The 14932-nt window shown below is 40.3% G+C and overlaps 1 protein-coding gene and 1 long non-coding RNA gene across 3 annotated transcripts in view; one reads left to right on the top strand and one right to left on the bottom strand.

Moving 5' to 3' along the window:
- Positions 1–5118: 5118 nt before the first annotated feature.
- Positions 5119–7346, top strand: LOC115193598 (DNA damage-inducible transcript 4 protein). Its single transcript, XM_029752396.1, has 2 exons — positions 5119–5452; positions 5743–7346. The coding sequence occupies exons 1-2, from the start codon at positions 5275–5277 to the stop codon at positions 6255–6257; spliced, it is 693 nt and encodes a 230-aa protein (XP_029608256.1). The 5' UTR covers positions 5119–5274; the 3' UTR covers positions 6258–7346.
- A 563-nt stretch (positions 7347–7909) lies between these two features.
- The window catches only part of LOC115193599 (uncharacterized), a 36708-nt gene continuing 29685 nt past the window's right edge, over positions 7910–14932 (bottom strand). Inside the window, exons 3-4 of one of the 2 annotated variants that reach the window (XR_003878206.1) lie at positions 8870–9005; positions 7910–8273 (exon numbers count right to left, since the gene is read on the bottom strand). This is a non-coding gene — a long non-coding RNA (uncharacterized LOC115193599). Of the gene's footprint in view, positions 8274–8459; positions 9006–14932 lie in introns of those variants that run through there. The other variant, XR_003878205.1, reaches the window with a different exon arrangement.

Raw genomic sequence — 14932 nt, 5'->3', positions numbered from 1 at the left:
GATGGTAGCTGACTCTATAGCCACTCCTATCTGTCATATTTGTTATCTGAGCCTAGAGGAAAGTTCTTGTCCTCAGGCCTGGAGGGAAGCCAAAGTAAATCTGCTACCCAAGAGTGGTAAAGCGGCTTTTACTGGTTCTAACAGCAGAACTATAAGCTTGCTGCCTGCTCTTAGCAAACTGTTGGAAAAGAATTGTGTTTGACCAAATACAATGCTATTTCTCTGTAAACAAATTAACAACAGACTTTCAGCATGCTTATTGAGAAGGGCACTCAACATGTACCGCACTGACACAAATGACTGATGATTGGTTGAAAGAAATTGATAATAAGAAGATTGTGGGAGCTGTACTGTTAGATTTCAGTACAGCCTTTTATATTATTGACCATAGCCTGTTGTTGAAAAAACGTATGTGCTATGGCTTTTCAACCTCTGCCATAATGTGGATTCAGAGCTATCTGTCTAATAGAACTCAAAGGGTTTTCTTTGATGGAAGCTTCTCTAATGTCAAACATGTAAAGTGTGGTGTACCACAGCTCAGCTCTCTAGGCTCTCTATTCTTTTCTACTTTTAACAATGACCTGCCACTGGCATTAAACAAAGCATGTGTGTCCATGTATGCTGATGATTAAACCATACAGTTGAAGTCGGAAGTTTACATACACCTGAGACAAATACATTTAAACTCAGTTTTTCACAATTCCTGACATTTAATCCTAGTAAAAATTCCCTGTCTTAGGTCAGTTAGTATCACCACTTTATTTTAAGAATGTGAAATGTCAGAATAATAGTAGAGTGAATGATTTATTTCATCTTTATTTCTTTCATCACATTCCCAGTGGGTCAGAAGTTTACATACACTCAATAAGTATTTGGTAGCATTGCCTTTAAATTGTTTAACTTGGGTCAAACGTTTCGGGTAGCCTTCCACAAGCTTCCCACAAAAAGTTGGGTGAATTTTGTCCCATTCCTCCTGACAGAGCTGGTGTAACTGAGTCAGGTTTGTAGGCCTCCTTGCTCGCACACGCATTTTCAGTTCTGCCCACAAATTTTCTATAGGATTGAGGTGAGGGTTTTGTGAAGGCCACTCCAATACCTTGACTTTGTTGTCCTTAAGCCATTTTGCCACAACTTTGGAAGTATGCTTGGGGTCATTGTCCATTTGGAAGACCCATTTTTGACCAAGCTTTAACTTCCTGACTGATGTCTTCAGATGTTGCTTCAATATATCCACGTAATTGTCCTTCCTCATGATGATTTCTATTTTGTGAAGTTCACCAGTCCCTCCTGCAGCAAAGCACCCCCACAACATGATGCTGCCACCCCCGTGCTTCACGGTTGTGATGGTGTTCTTCGTCTTGCAAGCATCCCCCTTTTTCCTCCAATCATAACGATGGTCATTATGGCCAAACAGTTCTATTTTTGTTTCATCAGACCATAATACATTTCTCCAAAAAGTACGATCTTTGTCCCCATGTGCAGTTGCAAACCGTAGTCTGGCTTTTTTTATGGCGGTTTTGGAGCAGTGGCTTCTTCCTTGCTGAGTGGCCTTTCAGGTTATGTCGATATAGGACTCGATTTAATGTGGATATAGATACTTTTGTACCTGTTTCCTCCAGCATCTTCACAGGTCCTTTGCTGTTGTTCTGGGATTGATTTGCACTTTTCGCACCAAAGTACCTTCAGCTCAAGGAGACAGAACGCGTCTCCTTCCTGAGCGGTATGACGGCAGCGTGGTTCCATGGTGTTTATACTTGCATACTATTGTTTGTACAGATGAACGTGGTACCTTCAGGCGATTGGAAATTGCTCCCAAGAATGAACCAGACTTGTGGAGGTCTACACATTTTTTTCAGAGGTCTTGGCTGATTTCTTTTGATTGTCCCATGATGTCATGCAAAAAGGCACTGAGTTTAAAGGTAGGCCTTGAAATACATCCACAGATAAACCTCCAATTGACTCAAATAATGTCAGTTAGCCTATCAGAAGCTTCTAAAGCCATGACATCATTTTCTGGAATTTTCCAAGCTGTTTAAAGGCACAGTCAACTTAGTGTATGTAAACTTCTGACCCACTGGAATTGTGATACAGTGAATTATATGTGAAATAATCTGTCTAAACAATTGTTGAAAAAATTACTTGTGTCATGCACAAAGTAGATGTCCTAACCGACTTGCCAAAACTATAGTTTGTTAACAGGAAATTTGTGGAGTGGTTGAAAAACGAGTTTTAATGACTCCAACCTAAGTGTATGTAAACTTCCGACTTCAACTGTATATGCATCAGCAACCACAGCTAATGAAGTCACTGAAACCCTTAACAAAGAGTTGCAGTCTGTTTTGGAATGGGTGGCCAGTAATAAACTGGTCCTGAACATCTCTAAAACTAAGAGCATTGTATTTGGTACAAATCATTCCTTAAGTGCTAGACCTCAGCTGAATCTGGTAATGAATGGTGTGGCTGTTGAACAAGTTGAGGAGACTAAATTACTTGGTGTTACCTTAGATTGTAAAGTGTCATGATCAAAACATATAGATTCAATGGTTGTAAAGATGGGGGGAGGTCTTGCCGTAATAAAGAAATGCTCTGCTTTTTGGACACCAAACTCCAAAAAGCAAGTTCTGCAGGTTCTAGTTTTGTCTAATCTTGATTATTGTCCAGTTGTGTGGTCCAGTGCTGCAAGGAAGGACCTAGTTAAGCTGCAGCTGGCCCAGAACAGAGCAGCACGTTTTTCTCTTAATTGTAATCAGAGGGCTGATTTAAATATTATACATGCCAGTCTCTCTTGGCTAAGAGTTGAGGAGAGACTGACTGCATCACTTCTTCTTTTTATAAGAAACATTCATGTGTTGAAAATCCCACATTGTTTGCATAGTCAACTTACACACAGCTCTGACACACACACTTATCCCACCAGACATGCCACCAGGGGTCTTTACACAGTCTCCAAATCCAGAACAAATTCAAGAAAGTGTACAATATTATATAGAGCCCTTATTGCATGGGACTTCCTTCCATCTCATTTTGCTCAAATAAAAAGCAAATCTGGTTCCAAAAACAGATAAAGCAACACCTCGAGGCACAACGTCTCTCCCCTATTTGACCTAGATAGTTTGTGTTTATGTATTGATATATAGGCTACCTGTAGCTTTTTTATTTTTTTATTGATGTAGTTCTGTCCTTGAGCTGTTCTTGTTCATTAACATTCTGTATTATGATATGTTTCATGTTTTGTGTGGACCCCAAGAAGAGTAGCTGCTGCTTTTGCAAAAGCTAATGTCGATCTTAATAAAATACCAAATGGAAAGGAAATAAATTAAATGAAATAAATCAACAGGAAATATATATATTTAAATATATTTATATTTCAAATTATTATTCAATTATTATTTCTAGATTGCAAAGATAAAATAAAAGATTTTTTCTTCTCACTGACGGCAAATGCTTGGAATTTTCCGTTTGTTTTGCCAAGGCATGTCATCTTATCCCCCGCTTTCACAAAATCTACTTGCCTGCTTACAATGTAACACTTCAACCACTAGATATTGTGCAAACGCATGGTCTAAAGTTTGCAGGGAGTTACGCACATTCTCATATCAAGTTCAGTTTTTATTAGGGCTGTCAGAGCTTAGTTAACTCCAGTCAACTTTTTGTAATTTTAATGCATATTTAATCTTTATCGTGATTAATCGCATTGTCTGAAAGCTTTCAAAATACGCGCAAAACATACATTTATAGGCCTACAGCTAAAAACAGCAATGTGATGTCAAAACAATAGAGGTTAAAGAAAGTGTCCTTCATCAATTTACCTGATTTTGCTTACCATTACTATGGACAAAATTAAGACATACAAATTGTTGTAATGCTTTTCATAAAAAAACAATCTTAATTACAGCTCAATTTGAGCAAATTCTGAATTTGAGATTAATCATGATTAATCACAGCTAAGACTGTGATTAACTCGATAAAAGAGTTAAAAAAAGTTAAAAAAGAGTTAAAAAAAACAAAAAATGCCAACTTTTGTGTGAAAACTGGTGCACACATGTATTGGGGTATATTTTGTATACGCTACGTTTATAAATGAGGCCTTGTAGATATGTCAAATTACTCAAGATGTGCCTAGGTAGCATACATGCCCCAAATATCAGAAAACAAAAAATATAGTTTACTTAACTAAATGACTTTGAAAAAGTAGTTCACTACATCCAAACTTCTCTGTGAAACATGATCATATTTAGGCTAAATCCGAAAGGTCATAGACTACAAACTATAAGAACAAATCACTTTGCAGTTATATGTTAATACAATCTGTAATTTAGCATATTAAACACAAAAATTATGTTCAAGTGAGAATTAGGCAGGTCTGATACCAAAAAAAGAAAGGAAATTAGGCTGTTACCTACTTTACCCATATTTTATTTTAGCAAAATAAGTAGTGTGCAGTTCCAGTAGTTAGCCACACTGCTACATGTCAAAAAGTAATTAACTACTTTTTAAACTACCACCAAGCTACTGCAAAATGTAGTTAAATTACCAGTTGAACAACATGTAGTTCACTTCTCCCCAAAACTGGGAAAGTTTACTGTTCAAGGGTCATGACATAGTATTACAGTGCATGCACTGTCTCCAAATGGGATTTTCTCCCTTGAGAAATACCAAATTGTGTACATTTCAAGGGTTGGTGTGGGGATAGTCGATACTATCTTTTGGTACGTGGGTTACGTGGGTTTCGTGGCGTTTGACAGTAAAATTGAGAGGGGTGGAGCTGAGAGGGGGTGGGGCACAGGGCTCGGGGCTCCGGGAAGTGGGGGGCTTAATCAAAGGACCCAAAATGTTACAAGGCAAGCTGGTTTCCAGTAGTTACCACAGCTACAAAGTATATATTGGCTATATTGGAAAAATTCATGCAAGCACATTTGTTTCTTCTTAATTTAAGGTTAGGTATACGGTTAGCAGTGTGGTTAAGGTAAGGGTTAGGTTTAAAATCAGATTTAAAAAATGTGAATTTTAGAAATAGGCGGGCTTTATGATCGTGTGGCTGTGGTAACTAGTGACGACCTTGGCACTCGCTAATACGTTAAGTTAGGACGTTGGGAACGTGCGAGATCATCTGATTGGTCGGTAGGCATATGTGGGAGGAGTGTTTACGCGGCTATTTATTTAGCTAGTTCCATTCTATTATTGTCTTTGGTGTAGTCCAGCTGGTCTGGTTGGTGGTGAAAGACATAGCGCTCTTATTTTATTTATTATTTCACCGTCAACGGGTTTAAAAAAATGTACTTTACGTTTTCTCATAACAACTCGCTGGACGACAGTTTCCCTTCCTCCCCACAGGAAGACCTGGGTTCTCAACGGTTGTCCTGGGGGAATCTGGTGCAGAAACTAACCGTAATCAAAAGGATCAATCAACGGTTGGCAGACAAAGATCATTGCAGTTGGAATACTGGCACTGGTGAGTGTTTGTTTAGCACCTTTTGCAGCCTTTTGCCTGAGTGAGGAGTAGCCTACTGTCTTTGCTTTATTTAGGATTGCTACAACGTTGCAAAAATAATGCATCACACGAAAGGTATGCAGCAATATTGATTCCAAAACAGATTTAAATCTATAACACTTTTTTTCTTGGCATCAATAGTTGCTTATCCATAGGCTTCATATGAAAAAGTTCACCTCAAGATCGATTGTTACAGCACTATACAGTACAATGAATGAAAAGTAGCCTTATCATTTTCTTTTCTGTTCCAGGATCAGTCACAGACATGTCCATGATATCAGAGTCTGACAGTGGTCTCTTCTACAGCCCACTGGAGGAGTCTCTCTGTGCCCACATTGTAAAAACCATTGTTGAGAGCCTCTCAGATGCTACAGACACTGTCCTGTGCTGCTCCAAACTGGTCCTACCAGATCCTCTCCTGCACAACATCAGTCGGGAGCTTCTCCATCTGGCTGCTAGTGAGCCTTGTGGCCTCAAGGGGGCGCTCATTGATCTGTGTGTGGAGCAGGGGGACCAACAAGGAGAACTGTGTAGTGTGGAGCAGATAGCCGTTGACCATAACCTGGTTCCTACCTTCCATCTCACCCTCGTGCTACGGCCAGAGGTGGGAGGGTTGTGGCCCAAGGTGCAGAGGCTCTTTGGGGGCCGGAGGGCAGTGTCCCCCCAGATGCAGAGTGGGAGACACACACTCAGGCTCAGTAACGGGTTCAGGGCTATCAAAAGAAAGCTGTACACTTCAGGAGAGCTGCTCGTTGAAGAGTGCTGACCTGGCAAGAGCTATGGGTGTTTTTTAGTAGATATCAGACCTGAGTCTAGTAATACATATCTGAAATACTTTGATATACTTAGTATGCTGCACTTTGTTTGGTTTGCCTGGTACAATGGAACCAATGTAATGGTCCCAAAAGTGAAAATCAAGCACGCTTCAATACTTTGACTCTGGTCGGATGTATATAATATTGTCTGTGACTCTGGACTGAAGACAACACTACATTGAGAGAAGCCTTGTATGGCTCTGGGTGATAAAGTGAATTCAGATATTCCAATGTGGTCACCAATGTACCTAAAGAAAACTCACTCCACTCCTGAGAGTGTGTAGGTACCTTGAATAGTCAAATTCTGAAGATGCTCTTAATTCCCATAGTGGGGAAAGAAAAGATTGTGCAACAATGTTAACCATGTATTTTTCTTTTCTTATATGCTAAAATGTATTGAATGTTTTCTAGGGAACACATCTTATGGCAGCTTTTCCACATCAATTGACATGTGGAGACAATTGAATGTAAGATATGGCCGTTAAGACAATGCAAAACTGCTGTTTTTGAACCATGGATTTGATTAGACAGTATTTATTTGAACCATGGATTTGATTGGACAGTATTTGATACTCATATTCACCTGAACTGCTTTTTGTACTTTCCTTCAAGAACTTGAAACTGAAGAACTAAAATACATTTTCAAATTAAAATATCCATGTGAAATATTTTGTTAATGGATCAAATATTTGTCTCTGTAATAAAATAAAACCACACTAGGTCATTATATAGTGATTATAAAGAAACATTTGTTTCATTTGAATAAATACAGATTCATTTGTGCAATAATTTATAATCCACCAAGCTACAAGCAAATCCACAGGGTACATTCAATTATATAATTACATTAGCTACATCATTCCATCTAGCCCATGTAATAAAAATGTATAGTATATACAGGTACTAACTATAAATGTTATAAAAACTGTCTCAGATGTCTATCCTTAAAGGCCTTGAGTTGGTTCTTCTAAATATTTATCAAAGCATAATATGGGAAAGAGCTTTTATTATAGCAGCTGTAGCAGTATATCATTCAAAAATACATTTCAAGGTTAAAAAAAAGAGAAACACTAGTGTTTCTATTTAAACCAGCCATCACCTTGTCAGTTTGTTTCACAGTTCTACAGGAAGTTAAGTCTGTCCGCAGGAGTGTGCAGAGAGAGAAAGAGGGGTCCCCCCACAGCCCATATGTCTGCAAGGCATTTTCTCTCTAATTGCTGCTCCAATCTTACGCTCCAATATGTGTGTGTTGGCTTGAATAGAGTGTTGTCTATTGATTTCTTCACATTCGATTCAAGTACCAAATAATCTGAGGGGGAAAATAAGTATGGAGCAATCAAAACATCAAATGGATCTCCAACAACAGAACCTTTTTCATTGAGGTTCAAATCAGAGCAGATGGGCAGCAGGTCATGCAAGCACACATCAAAAATGTTAATCATGGGCATCTATCAGTTACATTTTTTTAATAACACATTGGTTAATAAAAAATATTGGAACAGTGTAAAAGTTCATTAGTGTTTCACTTTCATGGATCTGTGAAGTTGGACTGGTTGCTGATTGCTCATTTGGCCAGATGGGAATGTTCTGGGAGCCTAACTTTAGTCAACCAGTTTAAATGCAATGGGAAACACATCCACTGTCAATGATCTATCAGCAGGCAAGTAAGGGCATTTCACACATAGCTCTGAGCTATAGTATTTTATTTACATTTGGTCCAGTTGGTTTCACATTGCCAAATGAACTAAATTTCCTAAACCAGAAAAAAAACAAATGTATTGTCACAGATGCAGTGAAATGTGTTGTTTTACAGAGTCAGGCATGGTAGTAGGCACCCCTGGAGCCTTGCTCAAGGGCACAGACAGACTTCACCTTGTCAGCTTGGGTATTCTAACCAGCGACCTTTCGGTTACTGGCCCAACACTATCCACCAGGCTACCTGCCGCACCACATGTTCAAGCATTTTTCTATTGGAGAAAAATGTTCACGTTAAGTATATTAAGTTGAGAGCATGTGAACATCTGCGAGAGGATTTTGTGCATGCGGGAACAGTCATGTATGCTTTTTACATAATAGCATAGGTTAACAGGAAGGATAAACCAATATCACGATATGTCTTGCTCATATCGATATCAACTCCAAATCAAACAATATTGAAGTCAAAACAGTATCAAGCGATACTGATATATTTTTCAAGTTTTATTAGTCGTACAGGATACACGTGGTATACACCAGCCAATGAAATGCTTACTTGCAGCTTCCTTCTTGACAATGCAACAACAATAAGAAAAAATAAACGATAAGAATACCAACATAAAGTAAATGGCTCAGTAGAATATAATAAACATTTTAGCATAAGAATAATACAGTAAGGTACAATTTATAGTCCAATATTTACATGTGTTTTGGGGAAGGGGGGATTTGGGGGCAAGTGTTTAAATTGTGCAGTATTTAGCAATCCTAATAAGAGTCTGGCAGCAGCAGTTGTGATTTGTGTGTAGCATTATTTATATGCGTGTATGTCTGGGAATTTTAGATATTGGTGCCCACCATTACAACGTACCCTTCTGTATGTCTGTGGGTTCTTATCCCTGTATCGTGATCTAAATCTCCGACAGTCGTAGGCGTTCCCATCCGCTGAGCCCTTTGGTACAAGTCAGAATCTCCGAAATGATGAGCAAGGTACAGCAAGCCTTCCTCTGGAAGACAAAAACACACAGAAATGTATCCAATATATAGAAAAATATAATTATGCACTTTATCAAAAATCTTAAACTTCAGAATGATTTCACTGCAATGGCCTGGCGACGCATCCACCATAGTTCAAATCAAAATGTTATTTGTCACATGCACCAAATTCAAACAGGTGTAGCCTTACAGTGAAATACTTACTTACAAGCCCTTAACCAACAATGCAGTTAAGAAAAATGTACTAAAATAAACTGAAGTAAAAAAATGTTTAACAAGAAATAAAACATAATAGCAAAATTGAACTTAAACAAACTAAAAATATAAACAAATAAAACCGATTATCCATCTCAACCCATTCTCTCCTGCCCTCAATCATGTCAACATCTACACTTGGTTTCGGAAATAGTCACGGAGGAACATTCCCCAATGCAATTGCGTGCCCTACCTCTCTCCCCCAGTCTGAGCAAATTTTTTCATAGTTCCCATTTGTCTTGAACGCACTGATGTCTAAATTTCAGAGTTCCCTGTTGTTTTGAACTCGACATATGATCCCCGCAGAAATTAATGTCACAATCGAAACAATTGGAAACTGGGAACTCGGAAATCTCTGACTTGAAACCACCAGAAGAGGCGAAGGGAGAATGATAACTGGGAGTATTTGTATGGAGGTCAACGAGAGTGTCGAATTTGGTTAACAAAAAATGTAATGGCTTATTTGTTATTTGTGGCTAATTTGACTTAATAGAAGTTTCGTAATGATAAGGTTGTTATGAGTGTACTGATATAAGTAGGACAATAAATCGGAGGGTCATGCTAGAAGGGATCCAGCTTTTTACAAATTAACGTCAGATTTACTTTTTGTAGCAGCAGGTTAGTATAATTTACGCAGCAGTTTATGATAATTAGGTTAAGGTTAGGAAATGGGTTTGGGTTAGCTAAAATGCACCAAAAAAATGTTGACCTCAATTAGACAAAAGCTGGATCCCTTCTAGCTATGACCTTATCGGCGTTGTGCCTGATCGTCATTAATTAACACAAACAGTTTTAAAAAATGTTATACATTTTTTAAGGTTTATAATCATATTTTAAGAGGATCAGGTTTAGTAATAGGTGCAGCGGTCTAAGGCATGGCATCTCAATGCTTGAGGCGTCACTACAGACACCCTGGTTCGAATCCAGGCTGTAATACATCTGGCCCTGATTGGGAGTCCCATTTTTTCCATTTATGTTTTGAGATTGGACTTTAGCAGATTGGTAAAAAAAGGGGTCAGATGAAGCAGATGCTAAGCTACAGGACTGTTTTGCTAGCACACTGGAAAATGTTCCGGGATTCTTCTGATGGCATTGAGGAGTACACCACATCAGTCACTAGCTTCATCAATAAGTGCATCGATGACGTCATTCATGCAGTGACTGTACATACATACCCCAACCAGAAGCCATGGATTACAGGCAACATCCGTACTGAGCTAAAGGGTAGAGCTGCCGCTTTCAAGGACTCTAACCCGGAAGCTTATAAGAAATCTCGCTATGCCCTCCAACGAACCATCAAACAGGCAAAGCGTAAATACAGTACTAAGATCGAATCGTACTACACCGGCCCAGGACGCTCGTCGGATATGGCAGGGCTTGCAGACTATTACAGACTACAAAAGGAAGCACAGCCGAGAGCTGCCCAGTGACACGAGCCTACCAGATAAACAAAATTACTTCTATGCTTGCTTTGAGGCAAGTAACACTGAAACATGCATGAGAGCATCAGCTGTTCCGGACGACTGTGTGATCACGCTCTCCGCAGCCGATGTGAGTAAAATTCACAAAGCCGCAGGGCCAGACGGATTACCAGGACGTTACCAGGACGTGTACTCCGAGCATGCGCTGACCAACTGGCAAGTGTCTTCACTGACATTTCCAACCTCTCCCTGTCTGAGTCTGTAATACCAACATGTTTCAAGCAGACCACCATAGTCCCTGTGCCCAAGAACACTAAGGTAACCTGCCTAAATGACTACCGACCCGTAGCACACGTCTGTAACCATGAAGTGCCTTGAAAGAATGGTAATGGCTCACATCAACGCCATTATCCCAGAAACCGAATACCCACTCCAATTTGCATACCGCCCCAACAGATCCACAGATGATGCAATATCTATTGAACTCCACACTGTTCTTTCACACCTGGACAAAAGGAACACCTATGTGAGAATGCTATTCATTGACTACAGCTCAGCGTTCAACACCATAGTGCCCTTAAAGTTCATCACTAAGCTAAGGACCCTGGGACTAAACACCTCCCTCTGCAACTGGATCCTAGACTTCCTGACGGGCCACCCCCAGGTGGTAAGGGTAGGTAACAACAAATCCGCCACGCTGATCCTCAACACGGGGGCCCCTCAGGGGTGCGTGCTCAGTCCCCTCTTGTACTCCCTGTTCACTCATGACTGCACGGCCAGGCATCACATCACCAACAAACTAACATCACCAACAAACTAACATGGTCTAAGCACACCAAGACAGTCGTGAAGAGGGCACGACAAAACCTATTCCCTCTCAGGAGACTGAAAAGATTTGGCATGAGTCCTCAGATCCTCAAAAGGAACTACAGCTGCACCATCGAGAGCATCCTGACGGGTTGCGTCACTGCCTGGTATGGCAACTGCTTGGCCCCTGACCGCAAGGCACTACAGAGGGTAGTACATACGGCCCAGTACATCACTGGGGCCAAGCTTCCTGCCATCCAGGACCTCTATACCAGGCGGTGTCAGAGGAAGGCCCTAAAAATTGTGAAAGACTCCAGCCAGCCTAGTCATAGACTGTTCTCTCTGCTACCACATGGCAAGCGGTACCGGAGCACCAAGTTTAGGTCCAAGAGGCTTCTAAACAGCTTTTACCCCCAAGCCATAAGACTCCTGAACATGTAATCAAATGGCTACCCAGACTATATGCATTGCCCCCACAACCTCTTTTACACTGCTGCTACTCTCTGTTTTTATTGATGCATAGTCACTTTAATAACTCTACCTACATGTACATATTACCTCAATTACCTCAACTAACCGGTGCCCCCACACATTGACTCTGTACCGGTACCTCCTCTATATAGCCTCGCTATTGTTATTTTACTGCTGCTCTTTAATTATTGGTTACTTTTATTTATTGGGGGGGGGTATTTTTCTTAAAACTGCATTGTTGGTTAAGGGCTTGTAAGTAAGCATTTCACTGTAAGGTCTACACCTGTTGTATTCGGCGCATGTGGCAAATACAATTTTATTTTATTTGATTGGCGTCACCTCGTTGGTCAGTATGTGTTCAACCTGTGCTGGTTTGTCCATTTCGTTAGTTGGAAGAGGTTTCATCTGTGTTGGCCCAGTGGTCTTGAGAGATGTGGAGGGTCAACACCTTAACTTGAGCCTTCCCTGTGGTTCAGTTGGTAGAGCATGGTGTGTGCAACGCCAGGGTTGTGGGTTCGATTCCCACGGGGGGCCAGTAAAAAAATAAAAAAATAAATGTATGCATTCACTACTGTAAGTCGCTCTGGATAAGAGCGTCTGCTAAAATATGTAAAATGTTAACATCCCTGGGTCCCACCTAGTCAACAGCCAGTGGAATTGCGTGGCGAGAAATACAAATACCTAAAAAATGCTATAACTTCAATTTCTCAAACATATTACTATTTACACCATTTTAAAGACAAGACTCAAGTTAATCTAACCACATTGTCCGATTTCAAAAAGGCTTTACAGCGAAAGCAAAACATTAGATTATGTCAGGAGAGTACCCTGCCAAAAATAATCACACAGCCATTTTCAAAGCAAGCATATATGTCACAAAAACCAAAACCACAGCTAAATGCAGCACTAACCTTTGATGATCTTCATCAGATGACACTCCTAGGACATTATGTTATACAATACATGCATGTTTTGTTCAATCAAGTTCATATTTATATCAAAAAACAGCTTTTTACATTAGCATGTGACGTTCAGAACTAGCATACCCACCGCAAACTTCCGGTGAATTTACTAAATTACTCATGATTAACGTTCACAAAATACATAACAATTATTTTAAGAATTATAGATACAGAACTCTATGCAATCGCGGTGTCAGATTTTAAAATAGCTTTTCGGCGAAAGCACATTTTGCAATATTCTGAGTACATAGCCCGGCCATCACGGCTAGCTATTTTGACACCCACCAAGTTTGGCCCTCACCAAACTCAGAATTACTATTAGAAAAATTGGATTACCTTTGCTGTTCTTCGTCAGAATGCACTCCCAGGACTTCTACTTCAACAACAAATGTTGTTTTGGTTCCAAATAATCCATAGTTATATCCAAATAGCTCCGTTTTGTTCGTGCGTTCAGGTCACTATCCGAAGGGTGACGCGCGAGCGCATTTCGTGACAAAAAAATTCAAAATATTCCATTACCGTACTTCGAAGCATGTCAACCGCTGTTTAAAATCAATTTTTATGCTATTTTTCTCGTAAAATAGCGATAATATTCCAACCGGGCGACGTTGTATTCATTCAAAGGCTGAAAGAAAAAAATTGAGAATTCTCATGAATGCGCATCTCCAGTGTCACTGTTCCCAGGCTGACCACTCACAAATTCTCCTGCTGTTCTTTGCCCAGAGACAGCAGACACCCCATTACACTTTCTGGAGCCTTCTGAGAGCCAATGGAAGCCTTAGAAAATGTCACGTTACAGCAGAGATGCTGTATTTTTGATAGAGATGCAACTGAAGGACAACAAATTGTCAGACAGGGCACTTCCTGTATGGAATCTTCTCAGGTTTTGGCCTGCCATATGAGTTCTGTTATACTCACAGACACCATTCAAACAGTTTTAGAAACTTTAGAGTGTTTTCTATCCAAATCTACTAATTATATGCATATTATCGTTTCTGGGCAAGAGTAGTAACCAGTTTAAATCGGGTACGTTTTTTTATCCGGCCGTGCAAATACTGCCCCCTAGCCCCAACAGGTTTTAAGTTGTCGCACCCTATTTGTGTTAATTTGTCTGATCTTCCCTGTTTTCATTTTACGCCTCATTTTTGGTTTGCTTCCTGTCTTTAAGTTTGGTGTGAGTTTTTCTTGTTTGCCTCTTAGTGGCCAAATTTAGTGGGTGCTCATGGTGGGTGTCTTTTAGGTCCCAGTTGTTGTTACTGTGCAACTTTCTGTGGACACCCCCATGAGTGTCTTTCAGAACCCCTCCTAGAACCCCACCTGTTTCATTTTGGTTGTTGTCAGTGACTCTTTGTTAGTTCCCCCTTATGTTTGAGCGACATTTTTTTGTTTTCTTGCTGGGGAATGTAACACAGAATATTAGCTCAAAGGTATTGTGGAGCTCCTGCACATACCGGCAGCCAAAATGAATACCGGCCCCTACTTCAGTCCAAGTCAAGCACTTCCAATGATCAATATTGACAATGTATGTAGAGCCACTTAAACCTGTGTATTTATGTGTAAAGTTTAGTTGGATAGTTCCCCCTTAGCCATACTTTTAATACAAGCAGCATTACGTAAACATAAGCCCTTACAGTTCTGGTGAAGGCATGTCTATGCTCTGCAGCCATGGATGGATGATACCACCACAAACCCAGGGAAACTACCACCATTAACAAAGAAGAAATGGTGAAATAATTCCAGGAACAAGCATGCATTAAATTAACAGCTGCGCTCTGAGGAGAGATGGGCATGGGCAAGGCGGGCAACATTGTATGTGAATGGGGACCACCTCCTCAACATGCCAGAGAGACACAAGCTTGTGGCCAGGTGCTGCCAGGACTTCTTTCACCTCACCCCTGGAGGCCTGTCTGCTGTTCCACAACGGAGGCCACTGGAGGGAGGTAGGATAGGATAGGACAGCCTTTCTCAACCCAGTTCAAAGGGCCCACCAGTCATTCCATATATTTGATGTACCCTAACACC

This window comes from Salmo trutta, chromosome 5, assembly GCF_901001165.1.
Source record: "Salmo trutta chromosome 5, fSalTru1.1, whole genome shotgun sequence".
NCBI classification, from domain to species: Eukaryota; Metazoa; Chordata; class Actinopteri; order Salmoniformes; family Salmonidae; genus Salmo; species Salmo trutta.
The sequence above is the reverse complement of the archived record's forward strand: the minus strand, read 5'-3'. Positions and strand labels throughout refer to the sequence as shown.